The sequence below is a fragment of the Eriocheir sinensis genome, chromosome 63 (genome assembly GCF_024679095.1).
Source record: "Eriocheir sinensis breed Jianghai 21 chromosome 63, ASM2467909v1, whole genome shotgun sequence".
Lineage (NCBI taxonomy): Eukaryota > Metazoa > Arthropoda > Malacostraca > Decapoda > Varunidae > Eriocheir > Eriocheir sinensis.
Window position 1 is genome coordinate 8461145 of NC_066571.1, and position 22612 is coordinate 8483756.

Sequence of the window (22612 nt, forward strand, 5' to 3'; positions counted from 1 at the left end):
AGTAGTTATTAGCAGGTACAACATAACAAAAAGGGTATTGAAGGTAGGAGTAGGGGAGAGCAGGCATGAAGATGGATAGGATAGAAGTTATAAAAAGTAGAGTGAAGAGGTTACATAAGGAGTCAGCAGGTTAAGAATGAGTGCTGTAATATAGAAGCAGTTAGCAGGCACGATAAATTAAGTAGGGAGGTCAGCAGGAAAAGGAAGAGAAGGGAAAAAACTCGAAAGGATTGATAAGGTAATTAAGTTGATATATAAGCAAGGTGAAGGGATACGGTAGGCAGTTAATATATATGGAATGAAAACGTTAATCAAATATGAGTAATTAGTTAACTACTATATATAAGCAGACAGCAGGCACCAGAATCAATAAGCAGGGAAATCATGAAAACACACCAAAGAATTAATGGAATAGAAGTTAATAAGCAATGTGAAGGGCTTACGTAAGGGTAACTATTATATATAAGCAGACAGCAGACATAATTAATATAGATAAGTTAGAGGTAAAATAAGATAAGATAAGCACTCGTAATGGTAGACAAGTTAAACAAAGATAAGAAAACCAGTGCATCTAAGAAACTAGCAAGATTTGAATGACATTAAAAGGATGCCAAACGGTTATTTAAAGGGAAAGGGGGAGTCAGTAGTAAGCAGGGGCATGAAATTAAGTAGTTAGGAAGATAATTGATAAAGACATGAATTAGCAGGGTACGAGTTAACGAGCATGGTGGAAGGGAGGTGTCAGGAGTCAAGAGGATGTGAATTAAAGGAAGAGGGAGCTGACTTACCCCTCCTCGACACTGTACTGCCTCTTCTTCCTCCTCTTCCTCCTCCTCTACCTCCTCCTTCTTCTTCCTCCTCTTCCTCCTCCCTCCCCTCCCTATACGCCCCTCCATTATCCCAATTTCTCTCCATTTCTCCTCTTTCTTTACCCTTCTAACTCTGTATGTCCATAGCCTGATTAATGAGACAACTATTTATTTATGGATATTTACAAAAGGACGAGAGATATTTACGTTAAAGCAATAAATCTGTCTCGTCATAATTGGCATGGCGTCGTCTGCTAGGTTGGTTTATTTTGCTTATCCTACAGTTTTATCTACTACTTAATTATATTTTTGGATTAGAAAAATACGTATAATGATAGGATGATGGCTTAAAATAGGTAGCTAAGGGAAATTGTTAAGTATTTGTCATTTTTTGCAACGGGGTCTCATGCGGTCTGACTTTTTCGGCTCTCACATCAACTATTTCAAAAGGCTAAAAAGGGGATCAATCAGGTTCTAATGACTGGTATTTTAGGTTCAATTTAAAGAAGAAGGGTTAAACTATTAGAAGAACCATCAAACTACCCCTGGAAATGCCTAAAATATCCAGGATAAGCTTGTCAAATATGTGAAGTTGGGCGCCGAAAAGCCACTCATTTTGGCGCGGGCGGAGGCGATGTAAACAGTGGCCGCCTGCTGTCAAATTAGTGGTACATTTTTAAGCATATCTCGGCTATTTCTGCTTTTTCTACCGATTCTTTGCGCTAAATTAGACCAGCAGAGAAGTGTTTACCTTGGGATTAGTCGGTTGGCCTGTGCTGTCCTTTAATTCCTCTATAATGCCGTGTTTTGAGTGGCGGGTTTGAACTAATGGCGTCAAATTAGTGGTACATTTTAATCATATGTTTACCGTGGGATTAGTCTATTTGGCTTTGGTGACGGGTTTGAACTAATGGCGTCAAATTAGCGGTACATTTTAATCATATCTCTGCTGTTTCTGCTTTTTCTACCGATTCTTTGCGCTAAATTAGACTAGCAGAGAAGTGTTTACCGTGGGATTAGTCTATTTGGCTTCCTTGTCCCTTTAATAATCCTCTGTTAATCGGTTTTTTTGGGGGTTTAACTAATGGCGTCAAAATTAGTGGTACATTTTTTTTATTGCTTTTCAGAGAAGTATTTACCTTGGGATTAGTCGGTTGGCCTGTGCTGTCCTTTAATTCCTCTATAATGCCGTGTTTTGAGTGGCGGGTTTGAACTAATGGCGTCAAATTAGTGGTACATTTTTAATCATATCTCTGCTGTTTCTGCTTTTTCCATCGGTTCTTTGCGCTAAATTAGACTAGTAGAGAAGTATTTACCTTGGAATAGTCGATTTGGCCTGTGCTGTCCTTTAATTTCTCTATAATGCCGTGTTTTGAGTGACGGGTTTGAAGTGGGAGTGTCAAGTTAGGGGAACATTTTTAACCATTTCCCGGCTATTTCTGCTTTTTCCAACGATTCCTAACGCTAAATCAGACCAGCAGAGAAGTGTTTACCTTGGGATTAGTCGGTTTGGCCTGTGCTGTCCTTTAATTTCTCTATAATGTGTTTTGAGTGGCGGGTTTGAACTCATGGCGTCAAATTAGTGGTACATTTTTAATCATATCTCTGCTGTTTCTGCTTTTTCCATCGGTTCTTTATGCTGAATTAGACCAGCAGAGAAGTATTTACCTTGGGATTAGTCGGTTGGCCTGTGCTGTCCTTTAATTCCTCTATAATGCCGTGTTTTGAGTGGCGGGTTTGAAGTGGGAGTGTCAAGTTAGTTGTATATTTTTAACCATTCCTCAGCTATTTCTGCTTTTTCCATTGATTCTTTACGCTAAATCAAACCAGCAGAGAAGTATTTACCCTGGGATGAGTCGATCTGGCCTGCGCTATCCTAAAATTCCCAGTAAATGCCGTGTTTTGAGTGGCGGGTTTGAAGTGGGAGTGTCAAGTTAGTGGTATATTTTTAACCATTCCTCGGCTATTTCTGCTTTTTCCAACGATTCCTTACGCTAAATCAGACCAGCAGAGAAGTGTTTACCTTGGGATTAGTTGATTTGGCCTGTGCTGTCCTTTAATCCTTCTATAATGCCGTGTTTTGAGTGACGGGTTTGAAGTGGGAGTGTCAAGTTAGGGGAACATTTTTAACCATTCCTCTGCTATTTCTGCTTTTTCCATTGATTCTTTACGCTAAATTAGACCAGCAGAGATGTATTTACCCTGGAATGAGATGGTTTGGCCTGTACTGTCCTCTAATTCCTCTTTAAAGCCGTTTTTTTGGGGGGGGTCTGGTTTGAACTGGGCACGAGGACCAATTGTCACACACATTTGACAAGGATTTCCAAGGAGTTTTGGGCATGTCTAGGGGTAGTTTTATGACCCTGGTGGTGGTGTAACCTTTCTTCTGTACCATGAACCTAAAATAACACTCATAAAAAACAGACTAATCTCTTTTTTGGCCTTTGGAAATAGCTGTGAGAGAAGGAAATACCTCAGAAGACCACCCATTGCAAAGCTAAGTGTGTGAATAAGCAGAAAAGAGGAGCAAGAGGAGGAGGAGGACCTACAAAACGATACAGGTCAAAAGAAGAAGGGGAAGAGCCTGGGCCATGATAGCACAGAGCATCACGCCCTTGTACGGGGGGTCAGCCAGGAGGGAGAAGGATGTGGTCACCCCGCACAGCATCTCCATCATCCTCTTCATCGAGAAATACGCCAGGCTCAGACCTAAGTACTGGGACCCCCGGCCACCAGGTATTTGTTCAGGTTTCTTGTTCTTGTTCTTCTCTCTCTCTCTCTCTCTCTCTCTCTCTCTCCAGACAGGTTATTTATCGTCAAGCAGTTAAAGATGAGGAAAGCTAAATGTATGGCCCTCTACTATGCTCAAGACAAGAATTCTAGTTGCATATGAACGGTATTGTCTGACATAATTGCCAATTTGAGAAGCTTTCACCTAATGTCGGGGACTTAGGTTAGTCGTCCAATGAAACAAACAAGTAATTATCAACCATCAAGGAACCCACTTTATTATATAGAAAGTCTCATTACTGAGAAATCATATGTAAATTTAAAAGTTTGGCTATATCAGTTTCCAATACGTAGGTTTGTGTTCATGTTTAACGCTAATCTGTTCTCTCTCCTAAGCCCTGACCACCCTATATCTAGAGTATCTACAATTTTACCTTTGCTGTAATGAAAATTTGCCAAAATCTACCTTTGTTACTCTGCCTAAATTCAGTCTGCATAGCTTTTACCCAGTTTGAATTACTGTAACCTTACCTAATGAAACCTACTCACACAGAGTTTGATCTACAGGCAGCCCAGTCCTACATATTACCCATATATGCAACCACACTGAGCATGAATGTCGATATTATTACCACTGAAAGAGCTAATACTTAACTCCACAAGTTAAATAAATGATTCCACAAATGAAACTAATGATTGTTACTGTAATGAATACTCTTAGTGACACTAGAGGTTATTAGGCAGGTAACTGTTATTTTCTCCATGCATAACTAGAATATTATATATTATTTTTCTCTTCCTTTTAGAAGGAGAGGTTGAGGATGTGGAAGTGAGCCCTGGCGAGCGTAAGGCCACCTGCCTGCTGACTGTACGGCTGGTCCAGGTGAGGCGCGGGGCAGGTGGTGGTGTGTATTGCTGTATGCTGAACCAGGAAGTCACAGATATTGCTTTAGGTCTACAGTGTCTAGCTAAAGATCTTCAATTTATGAATAACTTGTAAATGTATATTTTCTTTGTATTCCCTAAATATGCATGGCACCATTTATGGTGATGAAAACTAACTGACAAAATATATTTCCTGATTTATGCCACCACTCCACTTATTGCAGACTCATATAGGAAGGATTGTAAGGAAAATTGAGCTGTGCTGTACAATTTCAGTTATTATCAAAATAAATATTGATAAACATTTTTTTATTTTGAGAATATGTTATTTTCATACCTCAGCTGCATTATACAGAACAATTTTTGCATGATAACTAATTGAAATGATGCTTATAAAATGGCAGACATACTTTACCTTCTTTATTGGAGAGGGATTATATAAAAATGAGTCCCTGCATTAGCTAATAAGAACTTTGTCCTACAGGGCGGGGACCTGGTGTTGTCGGAGCTGCTGGAGATGCTTGAGGCAACCCCCCTCCTGGCCCTCCACGTCACCGCCTTCATGACGTCGCTCCATGAGGTGGGTCCAACGTTGCTAGATGGTCACGCTCAGCCTCTTTTACTTGCCGATTTCCAACCCAAAAACTGACAGTCTCCTCCAGCGTTACCAAATTATCGTACTCAGCCACCCAGCACATCATATTTTCCGGTTTCTGAGTCACAGCTATCGCAAACAAACACCAATATGTAATGTTTTTAACGATAACTTTAACTGAAATCTCATTATCTGTCCAAGTACGAGAGTTTTGGGCCCTGAAACTGATAAATGCGATGTTCTGAGTACGATAATATGGTAACACTGGTCTCCTCCACCCCAATAACTGGTTATGTATATAGTTATCGTTAAAATGGTTAATTATTGGTGTTTCTTGGCAATAGTTATGGGTCAGAAGCCGGTAAATACAATGCTCTGAGTACTGTAATTTGGCAACGTTCGGTGGGTCCCGCTGGCCTGGCTTGTGGTTATGTCTGTCACCATTCTCTTGTGTTGAAGAATATTTGGAATCCTCTGTAAATGCATCTCATCATCATCATCATCATCATCATTGTTTAACTTTAACGTCCATTTATTCCCTATGGTGGGGTTGAACGGGATATGAGCCTCCTCCACTGTTGCCGGTCCATAGCCTTTTCTTCCGTGATGTTCATCCTCCTCATATCTTCCTCCACCACCTTTCTCCATGTCTTCCTTCCGCATCTGAACATTGAGTTGTATTTCCTGACAATATTTTTTTGACTTCATAAACTTGTAGTAAATTGAGTTTTATTTCTTGATTGTGTTTTGGGGAGGTAGATGCAGCCTTCGTGTATCTGTGTTTCCTCCTGCCATTGACTTAAGCACTCGTGGGGAGAGCATCAAGACACCTCGCCAAATTACTCTGGGATCTTTATTTTACACTCTTCCTCTCACACCATTTGCAGGAGCAGTGCCATTGTGGTCTTTTCTGTTTCCTCTTTTTTTATGTGCCCTTGAGTTGTCTCCTTTCCTGTAAAAAAAACACAGTCTTTCCTTTTGTGTTGCAGATGTATTGCAATGGCATCGACAGCCTGCTCACCCTGTTTGACGCGGTGGAGAAGTTTGCCGTTCAGGACCAGATACGGCTGGAGTCCTTCCCTTGCCTGTGGACCAGCGTGGTGGGTGAGTATCAGCTGATGGCTTGTGCGTGATAATATACATCTCCATACACTTAATTGACTTACTAATATTTATTTCTTAATTGTTTTGTCTGATCCACGTTACCACACCCTAGGCCTGTACTTGAGGCGGCTGAACCTGTCCTTCCGGCGGCTGAGCTTCTCGCAGGTCACCTCTCTGTACCAGCGCTTCCGAGCCTACTACGAGGAGTGCTACACCAGCCCGCCGCACCAACACCCCGACCTCCAGGTGAGCTGCTCCCGCCTGACCCTGCCTGACCCTTGGGGGATGAGTCGGGGGTCTGGGCCATGGGGGCGCATTCAGGCCAAAGACGGCACAAGATGTGGTGATTTATTTATTTATTTTTTTATTATTATTATTTTTTTTTTTTACAGCAGATGGCCACAATTGATCCTGTTCTCAATATTTTCTAAGCTTGCACCGAACGGGATGCTAAATATACAATGTGTGAACCCAGTCTAAGTTTTTCCGATTCAAACATATTCTGTAGTCTCCCTAAAATCCCTTCCTCTCACACCATGCTAGTGCTGGTGATGGCTTATGATGGTGATGAAGGAGGAGATGCAAGATTATAGGCTTTGTATTTTGTCCTCAAATGTCCAGTGGAAGTGAAGGGATGTTGATGATACGTGTAAACCTAAATGTCTCTTCTGGCCACTCCTGTTTGCTTTCGAAGGAGCAGAGCCTAGCGGGGTTTTATGTTTCTTCTTTGTTGATTGCTCTTAAACTGTTTTCCTTCATTGTAAAAACACACACACACACACACACACACACACACACACACACACACAATCAGTCAGTCAATCAGTCACCCATTCCCAGCCTAACCGAACCCTAAGATGCCTACTCTCCTCACACACACAAACCTAACATAACCTACCATGTTCCCTCCACACACACACACACACATATACAAGAGTCAACGTTTACATGTGTCATTGTTCTTACGTTCTCTTTCACCAGATGTCAGCAGAGGAGTCCAACATTGTGGATGACACGGATTCTGATGCCAAGATGGAGGATCTGATGGAGGAAACCCGAGTGGATGAGGAGGAGGAGGAGGATGACGTGGAAGAGGAGGAGGGTGAAGGTGGAGGTGGGAGGGCGGATATGACTGAGTGCAACAGTGAGGTCATGGCCCTCAGCTCCCTGTGTGACCCGCCGCCCACCACTGCCAGCACCGCCACCCCTGCACCCCAGTACCCGCCTCTCCTGCCACATGTACCACACCCAAGGTCGGCCCACGACTCAGACCTCCGAGTCTCTGATTTTTTTTTTTTTTTTTTTATGCAGTCATTCCTTCACCTGTGGATTTACAAGTGTGCTGAGTGCCTTGTAAACATTTTTGGTGAACAACTAGGGATTGTACTATAGAACTGTACATGTCTTGGATGATTGTTAGGTTCTATGGTGTCCTCAGGTACCAGAAATGATTTGGGCATATTTGGGGGCCATGACTTCAGGTGCATTGATTGTTTAAACATTTTGTAAGTTTATGGGAGCCTCTGTTTCCTAACCACTGCATATATTTGGGGATGACTATGTAGCTTTCCTTTCCTAAGTGTAAACCCTCATCTGTGAATTCAAATTCATGTATATACTACCTTTTATCAATGAACTATTTTGCTTTATTAAGTTTCGAAAACATCCCAAAAATATCCAGTGGGTTCTTGTATACATGTGCTCATAATAAGTTTCATGATATTCCTCTCTAAGGTTGGAAGGCAGCCTATAGGTAGTTGTGGACATGTTCAGAATGGCCACCCTACTCACATGTCCGTATGTACTTTATTTGCATTGCTAATCAGTATATTCATGGAAGATTCAGTTATATATATGGAAATGCCGCTGGAAAATTCAAATTGCATTAGCATGAAGTACTCATTCCCACGCTCCCTTTTTTGTCTGCTAAGCCTCATGACTCAGACCGTTCTTACATGGCATGCGTCTTTGTGTCTTTCGGTATTCATTTATGAAGACTCAGCTGCCGTGTCCTCTAAAAGTTCTTCAACATGCAACATTTTTATTGGCAAGCAGCCTCGTTTACCTAAAAATTATTGGAAGGGCTGAGTGTAGTGCAGCTACCACACCTCTCTCCATGTGGCCCACTGGTCATCTGACTCAGGCAAGGCAGACACTTCAAACCCCCAACTGGATATGGAGTAAACATGTCCTCACCTATACCCTCTTCCAGCCTCAGGGAGGAATATGATGAAACACAAACTATGGTATTATTGTTGAATACAGGAAAGACTACATAATATTGACCCATGTACAACTCTAATGTTTTTTTTAGGGGGGAGAGACTTGGAATGTGACCCTTCTTTTTTACTTTATTTTGGAAAAGATGTTTCATTATTAGATGTTTTACCTGTATTAAGTTTTCAGCATCCCAACCCATACATATAACAAGGACTGCCTCTGAGTCAATCACATAACCAAGCCACCGTTGTCAGTGAAGTGTTGTCTTTCGTAGGGAGGTGGAGGGTCAGGCGGGCCACAGCACCAGGCAGCAGGCAGAGCTCTTCATCAGTCAGCAGACCTCCCTCCTGCAGTTCAACGAGACGGCGGCGCTCTCTCCCTCCCTCCTGCAGGCCAAGATCAAGCAGCTGGTGAAGCAAAACCCAGACATGGCAGAAGCTGTACGTTGAGTTACCTTGATTTCTGTAGATTTTTTTCTTCCAGTAATTTGTACTCTAATACCTGCTTTTATTTTAATGGTTTGTTATAGATGAAACAGCACTTTTTATTCTTGAAAGTAAATGATCACTAGAAACATGTTATAACAATAATAACTGTTATAATAATAGTATACAATTTGTTAAGGGAAAGGCAGGTCAGCTCAAATATTTCAGACACCAAACACAGATAAAACATGTGTCTCTGCACCACCAGCACTACCTCAGCTACCTCAACTGCCTGAGGGTGAAGGAGTTCTCCGGGGCGGTGCACAGCCTGCTACGCACATACGACGGCCAGCTGACCACACGGGAGCCTGGGCGGGTGGAGGACCAGGGCCGTGGCTTTCGATATGCGGCCATGAACCTGGCGGCCCTCCATGCCCACTTTGGACACAAGTGAGGGAAAGCCACTCTGAATATGATTGATGTTGACTGAAATATTACTGACAAGAATCGTTTAACCTTAACTACTGGCTTCAGACCTCTTTACAGCTTCAAGACAGGGAGGAAGGGTGCAGCCAATCTAAACATGAACCACATAAGTAACATGTTGAAATTATGAAGCTCTATCTTGCAGAAAAGCTGGGTTGTTTGTGCTGAAGGAGGCCATCCGCTTGGCCCAGGAAAGCAGCGACCACATGTGTCTCCAGCACGCCCTGGCCTGGCTCTACACCCTCTCCCCCACACACAAGGTGAGTGGTGTGCTACAGGCTCGCCATGTGACAGACACTACCAAGATGAGTCGTTGTTTTAGTGTACAAGACACAGTGATTCTTAACCCGGTAGCAGCGACGGGCCAAATTTGTGCCATGATATAAACCCCCAAAAATAGATGATACATAATCTGATCACAAATGCTTTGATATATATTATGAAATGGTTTGTGTGAGGGGTGATTTTTTCTCATTTTTCTCGCTTGGAGGGACTATTAAGAAACATGATCCCGCTGCTACCGGGTTAAGTACTGCAGAGAAGCGCTGAATGAACTGGTTTTAACAGGAGCCGTGACACTGTTTCATTTGACTTGTAAGGCAGTTCCATTTTACATAGAACTTCAATACTTCTTTGGTACTAAGATGAATTTTTCAGTATAATCTTTCATATGTATATATATTTTTTTAAATTATCTTTGGTAAAAGAAAGTTACATCTAGGACAATTATATATAGGGTTGCAAAGGGTGGGAAGGTATCCGGAAAACAGAAACTTTACAAGGAAAGTTTATGGGAATTTTCAGGGCCCAGGAATTTTGGGAATTTTCAAATTTTTAAAACATGTGTATTTGTATTAATAAAGAAACCAATTTTGGTTAATATAACTATAAATTAAAAAGATATAAGCAACGAAAAATGTACTTCCAATAGGTTAGGTTAAGTTTAAGGAACTTTCAAATACATAATATCCAGACACCTGTAGCATAAATTAACAAAGAAAACCTTCACTGTGTTACATAGAAAGTCTCATTTAGTAAGGAAGAATATAGTTTTTCTGAGTCAAGACATGTGATAACTTTTTGTGATTTTGTTAGGTTAGGTTGAATAGGTTCATTTTGTGGTATCTCAAACACATGATTGCCAGGACCTTATGGCATAAATCAACAAAGAATGCCCTCACTGTGTTGTATAGAAAGTCTCATTAGTAAGGAAGCATATATGAATTTTCTGAGTCAAGACCAAAAGTAATTGTTTGGGGTTTTGTTAGTTTAGGATAGGTTAACTGGAAGGCAGCTTGAGCCTCGGTGGACGTCACTTAAACAATCCTGCCTGCGCCACCGCCGGGCTAAGGGACTTTCACCAACAGTCCCCTAAACCAGGAGTCTAAAGGGCAGTAATAACCTCAGCCTAAAAAAAAATATGATAATAATAATAAAATAAAAAGCTTAAAGGCACAATAAGCAAACTTGTACAGTTTTCTCAATTCTCAAAGTTCTTGAAAATTCCCAAAATTCCCATAGAAAGTTTCCCAGCTCAAGATTCCTGGGAGTTTTACAAGCCTAGTTATATACAGCTTGTAAGCTAGTGAGTCAGTGATGTCTTTTACAGGCCCAGCTGATGAAACGGTCGATGGTGAAGAGCTGTGAGTTGTCGCTGAGTTACCTGAGCTCCCTGGGACGCCTCAACCATGCCTTGCAGCTCTCCCACACCAAGACTGCTCCGGCAACCCTCCTTCAGGTTGGTTCTCCCCTACACAGCTTTCAGGATCAGCAGCTGCATGGATGACACAGCAATTAATTCTGAATGCCATCCATTTAAAACTAACTGTTACCTTGCAGGCTTTCCATCTGACTTTAAATATGAGATGAATAGAGCAAGCTGAGGTCAATGGTTGTGAGCGTCAGTGAATGATTAACGGTGATGTTCCATTCTGTTACATCTTTCAGAGCATAGTGAGGGCTGAGGCGCTGAACTGCAAGCACAGCCTGGTGTCCCTGCAGCATGGGGCGTGGGCCCTGCGTGCTGCACTCTGGGCCAACTGGGGAGTGTCCACCATGACCAGCCTGGCCTCCCAGCTCCTGCTCCACCTCAACACCCACCACCCCACCAGCCCAGCCACCTTCTACTCCGCCCAGCCCACGTGTGCGGCAGTGTGCAATATTGCTGTTGGGCTCGCAAACATGGTAAGGCCTTTATGCATGACTGATTAAGTGTTGAGACTTTCCTGTTCTAAAGGTCTCTTATTTGGGATTGGTGAAAGGGGTCAACAGTTTCATCACATCCCACATCTTTTGGTACATATTTCTTCATAGAATCACCTTTTTTGACTCATATCAAAGCTCTAAAATATCATAACAGGGCAATTGAGAAAGTGGGAAAATATATCAGGCATCCACTGGGACTCCTGTAATTCCCTGCCTGTGAAGTCTGATTGAACACTGCCACCTCAATGCTGCAGGGAGACTACCAGCTGGCAGGGGAGGTGCTGCAGCATGCCAGGCAGAGGTTCCCCGCCCACGGCCAGCACTCCTCCACCTGGATGTTCACCCAGGCCCAAATCAGCGTGGTGGACCTACTGCACCAAGGCCGCTGGACTGAGGCACAGGCGGCCATCACCAGCATGGCCACCACACACCCCACGGAGGCCAAGCTGAAGTAAGACTCTTAAGCTCCTTTACTTTTTATCCAACTGTTTGATTTCATGTTTTGCATTCTTTCTAACTTTCTTATGCACTTCCTTTTGTCATGTGGTAAAGAAATCACTGATTCATTTCAGTCCTTGGACCTCGTATTCCTTGGTCATCTCAAGCCAGTTTTAACAATGATGTGTGCTGCAGGCAGAGTGAGTTGCTGATCTGCAAGGGTCAGGTGACGGAGGCGTGGCAGCTGCTTGGAGCGCTGAGGAAGGATCCTGAGGTGGTGGGTGAGCTTCGGGTGCAAGTGCTGTTGATGGAGAGCTGTGCGTGTGTTGCCGGGGGAGCGTGTGCTGTGGCGCTGCCCATACTGGTGGAGGCACTGTCCACCGCACAGCACCACCACCTGGCGTACCTTGCCGCCCTCACAAACCTGCACACGGCCAACGTACAGGTGGGTTGCGGGAGGTCTCTTATGCTATAGATTTTGTTCTCCTTCATATTCCATCCTTTCTTATGTGTATATGAACTGTATTTTGCTTTATACCTTCCTCTTCTTTGCTTTACCTTCTTTTCCTTTATGGGGTTGAATGAGTTGATGGTGTTGAAATTATTTTGTGTTACCCAGTTTCCTTTCCTTGACTGACCCCTTCCTCCCTCTCACATTTTATATGGCATACATACATGAATTCTAAAAAGGTTGTTGTCAGATTGATCATTATGTTTCTTTAACCCAGTAGCAGCGGGGATCATGTTTCTTAATGGTCCCTCTAAGCGAGAAAAATGAGAAAAAATCATCACTCACACAAGCCATTTCATAATATATATCAAACCATTTGTGATCAGTTTATGCATCATCTATTTTGGGGGGTTAAATCGTGGCACAAATTTTGGCCCTTCGATGCTACACGGTAAAGCCACAAATTTGGCCCGTCGTTGCTACCGGGTTAATCCTCTTTGGTGCCACCCTCCAAGTAGTTCTTCCATCCACCACAAAGTATCTCACCTCTCCTCCTCAGCTCCAGCTCGGGTTGCTGCGGGAGGCCAGGGCGAGCGTCACCGCCGGCCTGGGGACCGTCCTCACCGGAGGGTCGGTGTATGACCAGGCTCGGGCCAGGCTGGTGGAGGCCAAGTTGCAGGTTGGTGTGAATCCTTCGTTTATTTTTTTGTATTTATTCTTTTACAATACATCTTGATTTCTTGATGTTCAGATTGTAGCTTCACTTTTTCATATATATTTTGGTGCAGTAACTTTTTTTTTTTTTCATATTTATTGTACTTTCTTGATATAAATTCTATTATAGTAACTTTTTTGTACCTACTCTGATAACTTTCTTCATAATAATTCTTATCCACTGATTAATTTCTACATATTGACTCTGATATAGCAGTTTAGTTCTTCATATTGGTTCTGATACAATAACTCTTCATATTGGTTCTCATACAGTAATGATTTTTCATGATGATTCTGATGCTGTAACTTGATGATTTCTGTAATGGAGTTGAGACTTTGACATCAGATTAGTTCTTATGAGTCATTGCGTGGTACTCTCAGGTGAGCGAGGCCCGGAGCAAGGAGCGGACGGGTGTGCTGCTCAAGGCGGCCATCTCCCTGGACCTGGTGCACAAGCTGTTCATGAAGGTGCGGGCGTACCACAAGGTGCGGGAGACACTCTACTTCAAGGTTAGTGTTCTCATTATTGATGCCAGTGATGAATTTTCCCACTTTTTAATTTTTTTTTCTTGGCAGTGTATGGTTACCTGTATGTCTGGATGATGACTATAGTCTGTTCACTTAAGTCCGACCCAAGCTGACAACATAAACCTAAGCGTGTTTGCAAGCCGAGTGCTGATTGGCAACTGCTATGGCTTCCACGTTTTCATTAACCTCTGTTTGTGTTTATCTCACGCACCACTTTCTGCTAATCTGCACTGTGCTTACGAACACGCCTAGGTTTATGTCGTCAGCTTGGGTCAGACTTAAGTGAAGTGACTATAGTGCTCTCCAGCTTCTGGCCAATGGTTAAAAGGTAAAGGCAAAGTTGGGGGCACATGCTATGGCTTTGAGTGCTCATCTCCGTAGAAATGGCCCTTGAGCCTATGTTGAAGACCCATTATCCCGGGACACAGGGCCAAGTGTGACAGCCAGGTTATCATAATTCACCTTTCCCTGGTTTTCCCATGTACCATTTATTGACTAGACCAAATGGGAGGATGAACAGTTGGCTGGGTTGAACGCTGACTGCCCTGGCGTCACCCTGGGTTGGGATTTGAACCTGGCCCTGATCGGGAAGGGTAGACAGCGCTTATACTTAGTGACTACAAGGCAGTACAAACCTTTGGCAATCTCTTGATGTTTAATTATACTTGCCTGTGTCTTTATATGCACTTCTTGCATCTACTTTTTCCCTGGCATTCCTTCTTGTTATGAGGTAAATCTGATCAGAGTGGGTGTGAGTAGAACAAAGAGGAAACTGCGAAGGCTCTTAACTCACAGAAAGTTCTAGGAAACAGTAGTTGCGAGTTTTGATGGGAGTTATTTTTTCCCACAGGCTCGACTATACCATGAAGTGGGTTACCTTGAAGAACGCAACAAGTGTGCTCTGGATTTCCGCCAGTTTGAGCTGCAGCACCCGTGTCAGGCGTACCAGCTCACTGTCAACTCATTTTGAGGAGACAGGCTGCCTTCTCTCTCTTATTGGTTGGACTGTGATATGTACTTGATGCAGAAATATTTTTTCTAGTTCTATTAAAAATACTAAATTTTGCATCAGGGAATAGAAAATAAAAACAACTGAAACTCATGTTTGATGTAGGAAGGCAATAAGTTTTCTTACACAGTTTGAGGTTGGAATAAATAACAACACACCTTCTTCCTGAACACTTGTTTGGTTCTTACTTTCTGAGACAGGTGAGAAAGTTTTGGTTTGAGGCTCAACAAAAACACCCATAGGCACTTTAAATTGATGATAAAATCCTTTACCCTTGTAAAATGTTAATTTAAATATATATACATTTTACAACAATGTTATACAAAGTTGTTCATACACATAATTTCCAATAAATTAATCTTTTTAAGTATGTCATTGTTATGAACTATTATATTTGCTTTTGAACAGTTGCTGGAATTATTGGCAGTATGGATTCACTTCTTAGAGACAGTTTGTAATGTTGTCAAGGCAGTGTTGCTTGCACCAATTTGCAATAATAGAGTTAAGACCAGTCATGAAAAGCATTCATTATTTTTTGGACGGGTGTAAAGGCCATGTCCAAAAACTGTTACCCAAACCATTTTATTTTCTGAACACCGTCAAATCAGGTGCAATTACTGTGACAACCTGAAAACCCTGCAAGAACAAGGCAGCTTATGGCGTGAGCCTCTTGGGGTCACGCGGGAACATGGACACCTTCCGGATGTTGTCCAGGCCCAGATAGAGCATGGTCACCCGCTCCAGGCCGATGCCCCCGCCAGCATGAGGCGGACACCCGTACTTGAAGGAGTCGATGTAGGACTGAATGGTGTCAATGGGGATGTTGTGGGCCTTGGCTCTCTCCACTAGGAACTCTGCATCGTGTATTCGCTGGGCCCCAGACAGAATCTCCTCCCCACGCATGAACATGTCATAGGAATTGCTCCACTTTGGGTTCTTGGGGTCCGGCATGGTGTAGAACGGCCGCACTGCCAGGGGGAACTTGTCCAAGATGTAGAAGTCTGTGTCATACTTCGCCTTCACCAGCCGGCCAAGGAATTTCTCATTCGGGGTGCTCAGGTCCTCCGTCTCCTCCATCTCTATGCCTGCCTCTCTAAGCATGGCCACACCTTCCTTGTACTCCAGGATCAAGGGAGGGTCCAGGAATTTGAAGGGCTCTGCTGGGAACTGCTTGTTCACTGCTGCAATTTCATTTGCATAGTTGTCTCGCAGACCTCGGAAGATCTCTGTGAACAAGTCCCCGATAACGCTGAGTGCCTCATGGTAGTGGTGGGTGAAGGCCATCTCCAGATCCAAGCCCACAAACTCTGTCAGGTGACGGTGTGTGTTTGAGTTCTCTGCCCGGAAGATGGGACCAATTGTGAAGACTTTGCCAAAGTCTGCAGCAATGGCCATCTGCTTGTACAGCTGTGGACTTTGTGCCAAAAATGCATCTTTATCGAAGTACTTCATGCCAAATACATTGGCACCCCCCTCAGAGGCAGCAGATATTAGCTTGGGACACATGACCTCTGTGAAGTTCCTTGCCCTAAGAGCTTCTCTGAACAGGTGGCACACTCCAGCCTCAAGCCTGAATATGGCCTGGTTGGTGGGGGTGCGCAGGTCAAGGATGCGGTTGTCCAGCCGAGTGTCTTGGTTGACCTTGATATGCAAGCCCTCAGGGTCATCGATGTCAGGTCGCATTGCATCTTCAATCTGTTGACACAATCAGGAATATCAGATGAATATCTTTTAGCTTAGAGCATTATCATATTCAAATATATGTAGGTTGATCAGTGTTACAAAGAACTTACAAACATGAGCAAGCATACAACCAGTGAAGGCAAAGTCTACCTGGAGGGGAAGTCGTGGCAGGGAGGCGGAAACAACGAACACCTTGGTGGCATGAAGCTCAACATCCTGGATGCTGCAGGACTCCACCTTCTGCTCCGTGGCCACAACCTGTCCCAAGCAAGCCACACAATCACCACACCACACACATTATATATGTACAGAATCTTCGGCCAGCAGATGGGTTTCCACAAATGTACTTTGAAAAATCCTAATTAATTCTATTTGAAGTGGTAAGGTAAGCATGCCTAGTCAGTACTTAATTTTGATGAGTCTTATTTACAAATATTCATAAATTTCCGATCAAGTAAGATCTGTAGCATAACATGCTATTATGAATATCAAGACACAAGTGAAGAAAATACAATGATTTTTCCCTAATGCTTTGCTTTTCATGTTGCAATGGGGAGTGGGTATGATACTGGGGTGCACTTCTGGAAAAAGCATGAAAGTTTTTCCTCAGTTTTTTTGGGAATCTAATTTAAAAAGTGGAAACTGCCACATCAGTTTAATCACCCTTGCTGAAAATTGAAAATTCAAGATAACTTCGGTTATGAAATAATTTTGGTGATTTTTTGCATTGTAATGGATGTATTATCATTAATTTAGTGTCTATACTAAAGAGACTGATACACACATACAGTGTGGCATCTACATTACTCCATGCAGACATTAATACTGTCACTCATGATTATATTTTTTATAGTCAACACATCCAAAACGTCCCCTGGACAGACTGAAGCTCTTCCAGAAGAGCAGAGCACAGATCTGCCATAAATTGTCACACCTGCTCCACTACTTCAGAGACTGACCTTGCCCTCCACGTCAATGATGCTTTCTTTGGGGATATTACAAACAAACTTGACCATCTGCTTGGACACTTGCTCCCCTACAGCCAACACACACTGAATGGTGCTGGCTTGACTCCGAATGACAAAGAAAGCTTGCTTTCCTGAAATAGTTGCAAATTGACAGTCAGCAACAGATTTCCAGTGTTCTCATTTTACATCCAATAATTTCACCTCAAATATTGACACTAGCATGTAGACTAGGTGGTGTCACCTTTCCCTCTGCTGGTGTGCAGGCGCGCCCTGACAGTGATGGTGCGGGTGGCCAGGATGCGGCCAACATCAGCGAGAGGTGTGTGGGCGTCGGGCCGCTTCTCTTGACTCCTGTTCATGGGTAAGTTCCCATAGAAGTCCTTAGCAACATCCTCTTCCTCACCCTCCTCTCTATCCTGTTGTAAATACAGTGTTAACACATCAATATCAGCGACCTTATTTCCAACAAAGGCAGAGAAAAATAGAAAATAACACAGGCACGTCTTTTAGGCATAAATAATTCAAGTGGGGATACAATGGACAATTTTCATTTAAACACAATAACTACAGGTGATCAAGGGAAAGAGTTTACTATGAGAAAAGCAAGAGAAGCAATATGCCAACAATTTTGCATCAAGCCACGCAAGTGACACATGCCATCACACCCAGCGACTTACACCCCCCGCAGCTGCATTTTGTGCTTTGTGCTCTGCCTTCTTGGCTGCCTTTTCTGCTGCCTTCTGAGCCTTCTTCAGGGCATTCTTGCTGGGCCCGTCTCCTGAGCTGCAATAAAAAGGTACCATGATGGTGTGAGGCAACACGGAAAACACTTGGCTTGGTGAATAGACTGGCTGGGGGTGAAAACCCAATCCTATGCCTACTTCCTGTCTCTAATATTAACGTTAAACCATCACCAACCTTGACAGCCTAAAGTAACCACAAAGATGGTACTTTGAGCTTAAATTTGAACCCTATAACTGCTGAATCGGTACCTATCACCGATGAATAGCAACCTAATGCCACTAAATCAATAACTTTGCATGTTGTGGTGGTGGTTTGGATCAGCTCATGCAGAGACAGTGGACATAAATGTGGTAAGGAAAGGTAATGTTGGGGCATAAGCTAATGCTGCACATGGCCTTGGTGCTCATCTCTGTCACATTGGCCCTTGAGTCTGTGGTGGGATATAACCCATTACCCCGAGACACAAGACTGGAGTGACATTTGGGTTATCATGCTTTACCTTTCCCAGGCCCCCAAAGTAAACATTTATTCACCAGGCTGAAAGGGTAGATGAGCAACTGGGTGGGCTGCGAGCCAACTGCCTGGGCTGGGATTTGAACCCAATCCTACAGATTCATAGCTAGGCATGATAACTGCTTTACCACAGTGGACAAATACAGTCACCACTAATATTTACTTTTGATGAGCTGTAATCTACTTTCAGACTTTACAAGGAAATATAAAAATAGTGTGTAATTTTGTGATTGTCAAGAGGCTAGGAATCTAAGTACTCACAAAGGTGCCTCATTTAAGTGTACCTCAGTGAGTAGGTAAGGCAAATTACTCATCATGGTACCTCTTCTCAATCTACCAAAGTGAGTAAGTAAGGTAAATCACTCATGAATGTCCCTCTTTTCTGTGCATCACTGAATCTCTTAATCTCCTGGTGTCTTATGGTTAACAATCATATGAAATGGATACTGCCTTATATAGTAGAGAGATAACATGTTAGAAAATCATCTTGAGAACTACATATTAGCTGAGTGAAATGGGTGGAGGGAGGTTACTGAGTACGAGGCATTGTGACATGTGGCTGATAAGGGACCTGGGGATGGCCTTGCTGCTGGGAGAGACAATTCAGAGCAGACATCATCAAAAGTCATGGAAAATAGGGGTTATCTATAAAGGCCCCATTACTTTAGAGCCTATGACGGACGTGCTACTTAGACAAGACTGTTTCATTAGTATATCTTCTGGTTAACTCATTTGTCTACCCAGTGAGTACTCCATAACACAATTCTGAGTAGGCATCATCAGAAATCATGGAAAGTACAGGCTATTAATAAAGGTTCAATAACTTTAGTGCCTATGATGGATGTGCTACTTAGACAAGACTGTTTCATTAGTATATCTTCTGGTTAACTCATATGGAAAATAAAGCTTACCAATATAGGTCCCATTTATTTCGTGCCTATGATGGATATGTTCATTAGATTAAACTGTTTCATGATTAGTATATCCTCTGGTTAACTCGCGTGTTTGTCTGCCAAGTGACTCCATTAAACAATCCATAGAACACATCACTAGAAATCATGCAAAATGGGGGTTATCAATAAAGGTCCTACTTCTTTAGTGTCTAGGATGGACTAAACTTTCATCATTAGTATATCCTCTGGTTAACTCGCCTGTTTGTCTGCCAAGTGACTCCATTAAGCAATCCATCGTACACATCACCAGAAATCATGGAAAATGGGGGTTATCAATAAAAGGTCCTATTTCTTTAGTGTCTAGGATGGACTAAACTGTTTCATCATTAGTATATCCTCTGGTTAACTCGCCTGTTTGTCTGCCAAGTGAGTCCATTAAGCAATCCATAGTACACATCACCAGAAATCATGGAAAATAGGGGTTATCAATAAAAGGTCCTATTTCTTCAGTGCCTAAGATGAAAAAGAGGCATAAATTCGAAATAGTAGACATTTGCGACGGAAATGAGGTACAAAATCATGCAATTCACTACATTATCACCAGACAAACATGACCCACGTAAGAAAATCGTTGGTTGGGTGAAACTGTAAATTGCTCTATGTGTTCATTAGACGAAACTGTTGCATCATTAGAACATCCTCTGGTTAACTCATATGTCTGGCTTATGAGTAACATGTAATACAGTAGATATATACCTTTATGGGAATGTAAGATAACCACGTGAAGCTTACCTGGGCGGTGTGTTTTCGTTAGTCATAGTGAAGGAGGTGCAGAGGGGCAGCTGAGGGGCAGACACTCCACGAGCACACCTCTCTCCTGCCACTCCGGTGTTGCGAGAAATACCTCCCCGCAGAAATAAGTCGCCCTGATGTCCACCACGCATGCGCACTCGTGAACACACACACACACACACACACACACACACACACACACATAGGAAGAAAAATTGTGAAAATGTGATTATTTGCCTGGAATGGGGTGATAGGAGTAATAGTTAGGGCCAGGAGTAGAGATTTTAGGATAGGGTGAATCTCCCCTTTAATTCCCCTCACCCTTCTCTGCCATTCTCTCCCCTCCCAGCATTTGCCATATTCCACTGCCATTTGTTTTGGATTTTCCCTGATTTTCCGCTCTCATCCTGGTGTTGTTCATTTCTGATCTTTGTAATGATTGATGTCGCCGGGAAGACAGCATCACACAAGACCAAACAAGCAAGAATTGAGTGAACATCAACGTACTGTAATTCTTTCTAAAATATGTCCTATTCGATTGTTTTAAAGCTTTCTCCTGATTAAAAGTGTTGCTCTGATGTCTGTGTCATGTATTGGAGCTAGAACAGGACAGGTAAACGATAGTGGTGAGTAAAATATAGAAAAAGTAAGCAAGTTGAACCTCTCTCTGCGAGGTATTTAGCGGCTGCGAGCTGATTCCTGCAACACCGGCGGGTGCTGCCGCTCACTCTTCTGTACGGTGACACTTTTACTGACAAACAAAGGCATCGGCTAACTACCCTGTTCGAATGACTCGTAATGACCCAAGAGCCTCTTCCGGTAAATTTTGGTGCATGTGTCAAGCAGGATGTAGTTTACTTGTGGTGAATATAAGCCTCGTGTTTCAGGTGACAGCTGCTGCCGGCAACCTTTTCTTCGGTTGATGTAATTTCGGCCTCCTGCTGAGATGACAACTGATAAGATGCACTTGATATCAGCGGCTGCGTGGCTGTACGACTTTATATCATGGCAAAATCTTGAATAATTATCGGCAGTGTTCCAGTTTGTTGAGTAAGTCGTGTTTGACAGCTCCATGGTGTGCGCCTCCGGGGAGGTGACAGGCCGGGGTCTTGTTGGAGGAGTGTATCGCCGCCGTGACGGGCTGCCCCCGCCGTGACCTTTGTGTGTGTGCTTCGCGTGGTGGCCGCGAGTCAGGTGTTGTGTGCCTGGCCGGGGTGCCGGGGGGGGGGGGGGAGCGGGCCGCGTGGAGCCCTCTGCTGGCGGGCCGCGGTGTAAACAGTCAAGTGTCAGGCGGGGCGTGGGGCGGGCGCGTGCCAACACCTCCGGGGCGCCCTTAATGAAATGAGTTCGCGGTGTTAGTGCCGGCGGGGCCCACTGATGGAGATGGAGGAGACCATAGTGGAGGAGTGGCTCAGGTCCCTCCAAATGGAGCAGTACTCGGATTCCTTCATCGACAACGGCTACGATGACCTGGAGATCTGCAAACAGATCGGTGCCCCTGACCTGGACGCCATCGGCGTGGTGAACCCCGGCCACAGGACGGCGCTGCTCAACGCCGTCATGCTGCTGCGGGAGGAGGGCGCCGCCTCCGTCTACTTCACGGTGGAGGAGGCACAATTGGCCTCGCGGGACCACTCCTCCTTGAGAAACTCCAGCGGGTCGCGGGGCCGCTCCTCCCGCTCCTCCCGGGGCTCGGGCTCCACCGCCTCCACCCCCGGCGACCCCCCGGCCCCCGTGCCCCTGGGCATGGCCGCCACCAACACCCCCGCCAGGTACCTCGACGCCTACGAGGCCGGGCGGGCCGAGCTGGTGCGCCTGCCGCACACCCAGCTCAGCGGCCTGCTCAAGGAGAGGCTCGTGCAGGACGCCGTGGACCTGGCGGCGCACCCCTACACCACACAGGTACTGACGGTGGCCTTGAACCCTCGACCTGACCCCCCTCCCCTGGCAGTAGGCACAGGAGGAGGGGGTCAGGCAGGGTGGGTGTTGTGGGCTGTCATGTGTGTGTGTGTTTTTGTGTGTGTGTGTATGTATGTATGCTGTGCTTGGTGTGCTGGTGTGGTCATACAAACTATGGCCATAAAGAACACTGTCTCAACACATCCTTGTTAGAGCCATGATTTTAATTTACTTTACGAGCTGTGCATAGTGTGACAGTCGGAGTTTTCAGTCTTGTAGTGAATTAAAATTGCTCGTTTACCCTCATAATAACCGGACGTTGATTCATAGACCATTGGAATTGATGTTGCTTCCTGTGTTTTGTGAAGACTCACGGACTAGACTCAACACGAGGGTCTTTTACTCGTCAGTGTTCATGGAGGAGGAGACGAGGAGATGGACAGACTTTTGCTAAGCCGCTACCATGAGAACAGCATTGTTAAGGGGTGAATAGTTTCGTGTGGAATGATCTTTAAGAATAC

General features: G+C 44.0%; 3 protein-coding genes across 4 annotated transcripts in view; 2 read left to right on the forward strand and 1 right to left on the reverse strand.

Annotated features, from left to right (window-relative positions):
• Positions 1–22612, forward strand: part of LOC126986792 (uncharacterized) — a 255802-nt gene that overhangs the window by 135623 nt on the left and 97567 nt on the right. The window lies entirely within an intron of this gene.
• LOC126986965 (anaphase-promoting complex subunit 5-like) lies at positions 906–15203 on the forward strand. Of its 2 annotated transcripts, none has more exons than XM_050843539.1 (17): positions 906–1067; positions 3264–3545; positions 4346–4422; positions 4909–5004; positions 6009–6123; positions 6236–6369; positions 7105–7376; positions 8618–8783; positions 9037–9218; positions 9400–9514; positions 10864–10992; positions 11202–11438; positions 11714–11910; positions 12093–12342; positions 12908–13027; positions 13444–13572; positions 14441–15203. In XM_050843539.1, the coding sequence occupies exons 2-17, from the start codon at positions 3401–3403 to the stop codon at positions 14558–14560; spliced, it is 2484 nt and encodes an 827-aa protein (XP_050699496.1). In that variant the 5' UTR covers positions 906–1067; positions 3264–3400; the 3' UTR covers positions 14561–15203. The 2 variants fall into 2 exon arrangements, with proteins under 2 accessions (XP_050699496.1, XP_050699497.1); XM_050843540.1 differs by lacking the exon at positions 906–1067 and adding an exon at positions 1410–1477.
• Positions 14757–20355, reverse strand: LOC126986966 (aspartate--tRNA ligase, cytoplasmic-like). Its single transcript, XM_050843541.1, has 6 exons — positions 20193–20355; positions 17928–18033; positions 17492–17666; positions 17242–17381; positions 16433–16540; positions 14757–16294 (listed from the first exon to the last, which is right to left on the reverse strand). The coding sequence occupies exons 1-6, from the start codon at positions 20342–20344 to the stop codon at positions 15254–15256; spliced, it is 1722 nt and encodes a 573-aa protein (XP_050699498.1). The 5' UTR covers positions 20345–20355; the 3' UTR covers positions 14757–15253.

Coding starts and splice junctions, on each gene's coding strand:
- LOC126986965 (XM_050843539.1), top strand. CDS start 3,401: ATGATAGCACAGAGCATCACGCCCTTGTACGGGGGGTCAGCCAGGAGG. Junction 11,911..12,092: donor CCCACGGAGGCCAAGCTGAA/GTAAGACTCTTA, acceptor TGTGTGCTGCAG/GCAGAGTGAGTTGCTGATCT. Junction 13,573..14,440: donor GGGAGACACTCTACTTCAAG/GTTAGTGTTCTC, acceptor TTTTTCCCACAG/GCTCGACTATACCATGAAGT.
- LOC126986966 (XM_050843541.1), bottom strand. CDS start 20,344: ATGCGTGGTGGACATCAGGGCGACTTATTTCTGCGGGGAGGTATTTCT. Junction 18,034..20,192: donor AACGAAAACACACCGCCCAG/GTAAGCTTCACG, acceptor TTTTTATTGCAG/CTCAGGAGACGGGCCCAGCA. Junction 16,295..16,432: donor TGCCACGACTTCCCCTCCAG/GTAGACTTTGCC, acceptor TTGTGTCAACAG/ATTGAAGATGCAATGCGACC.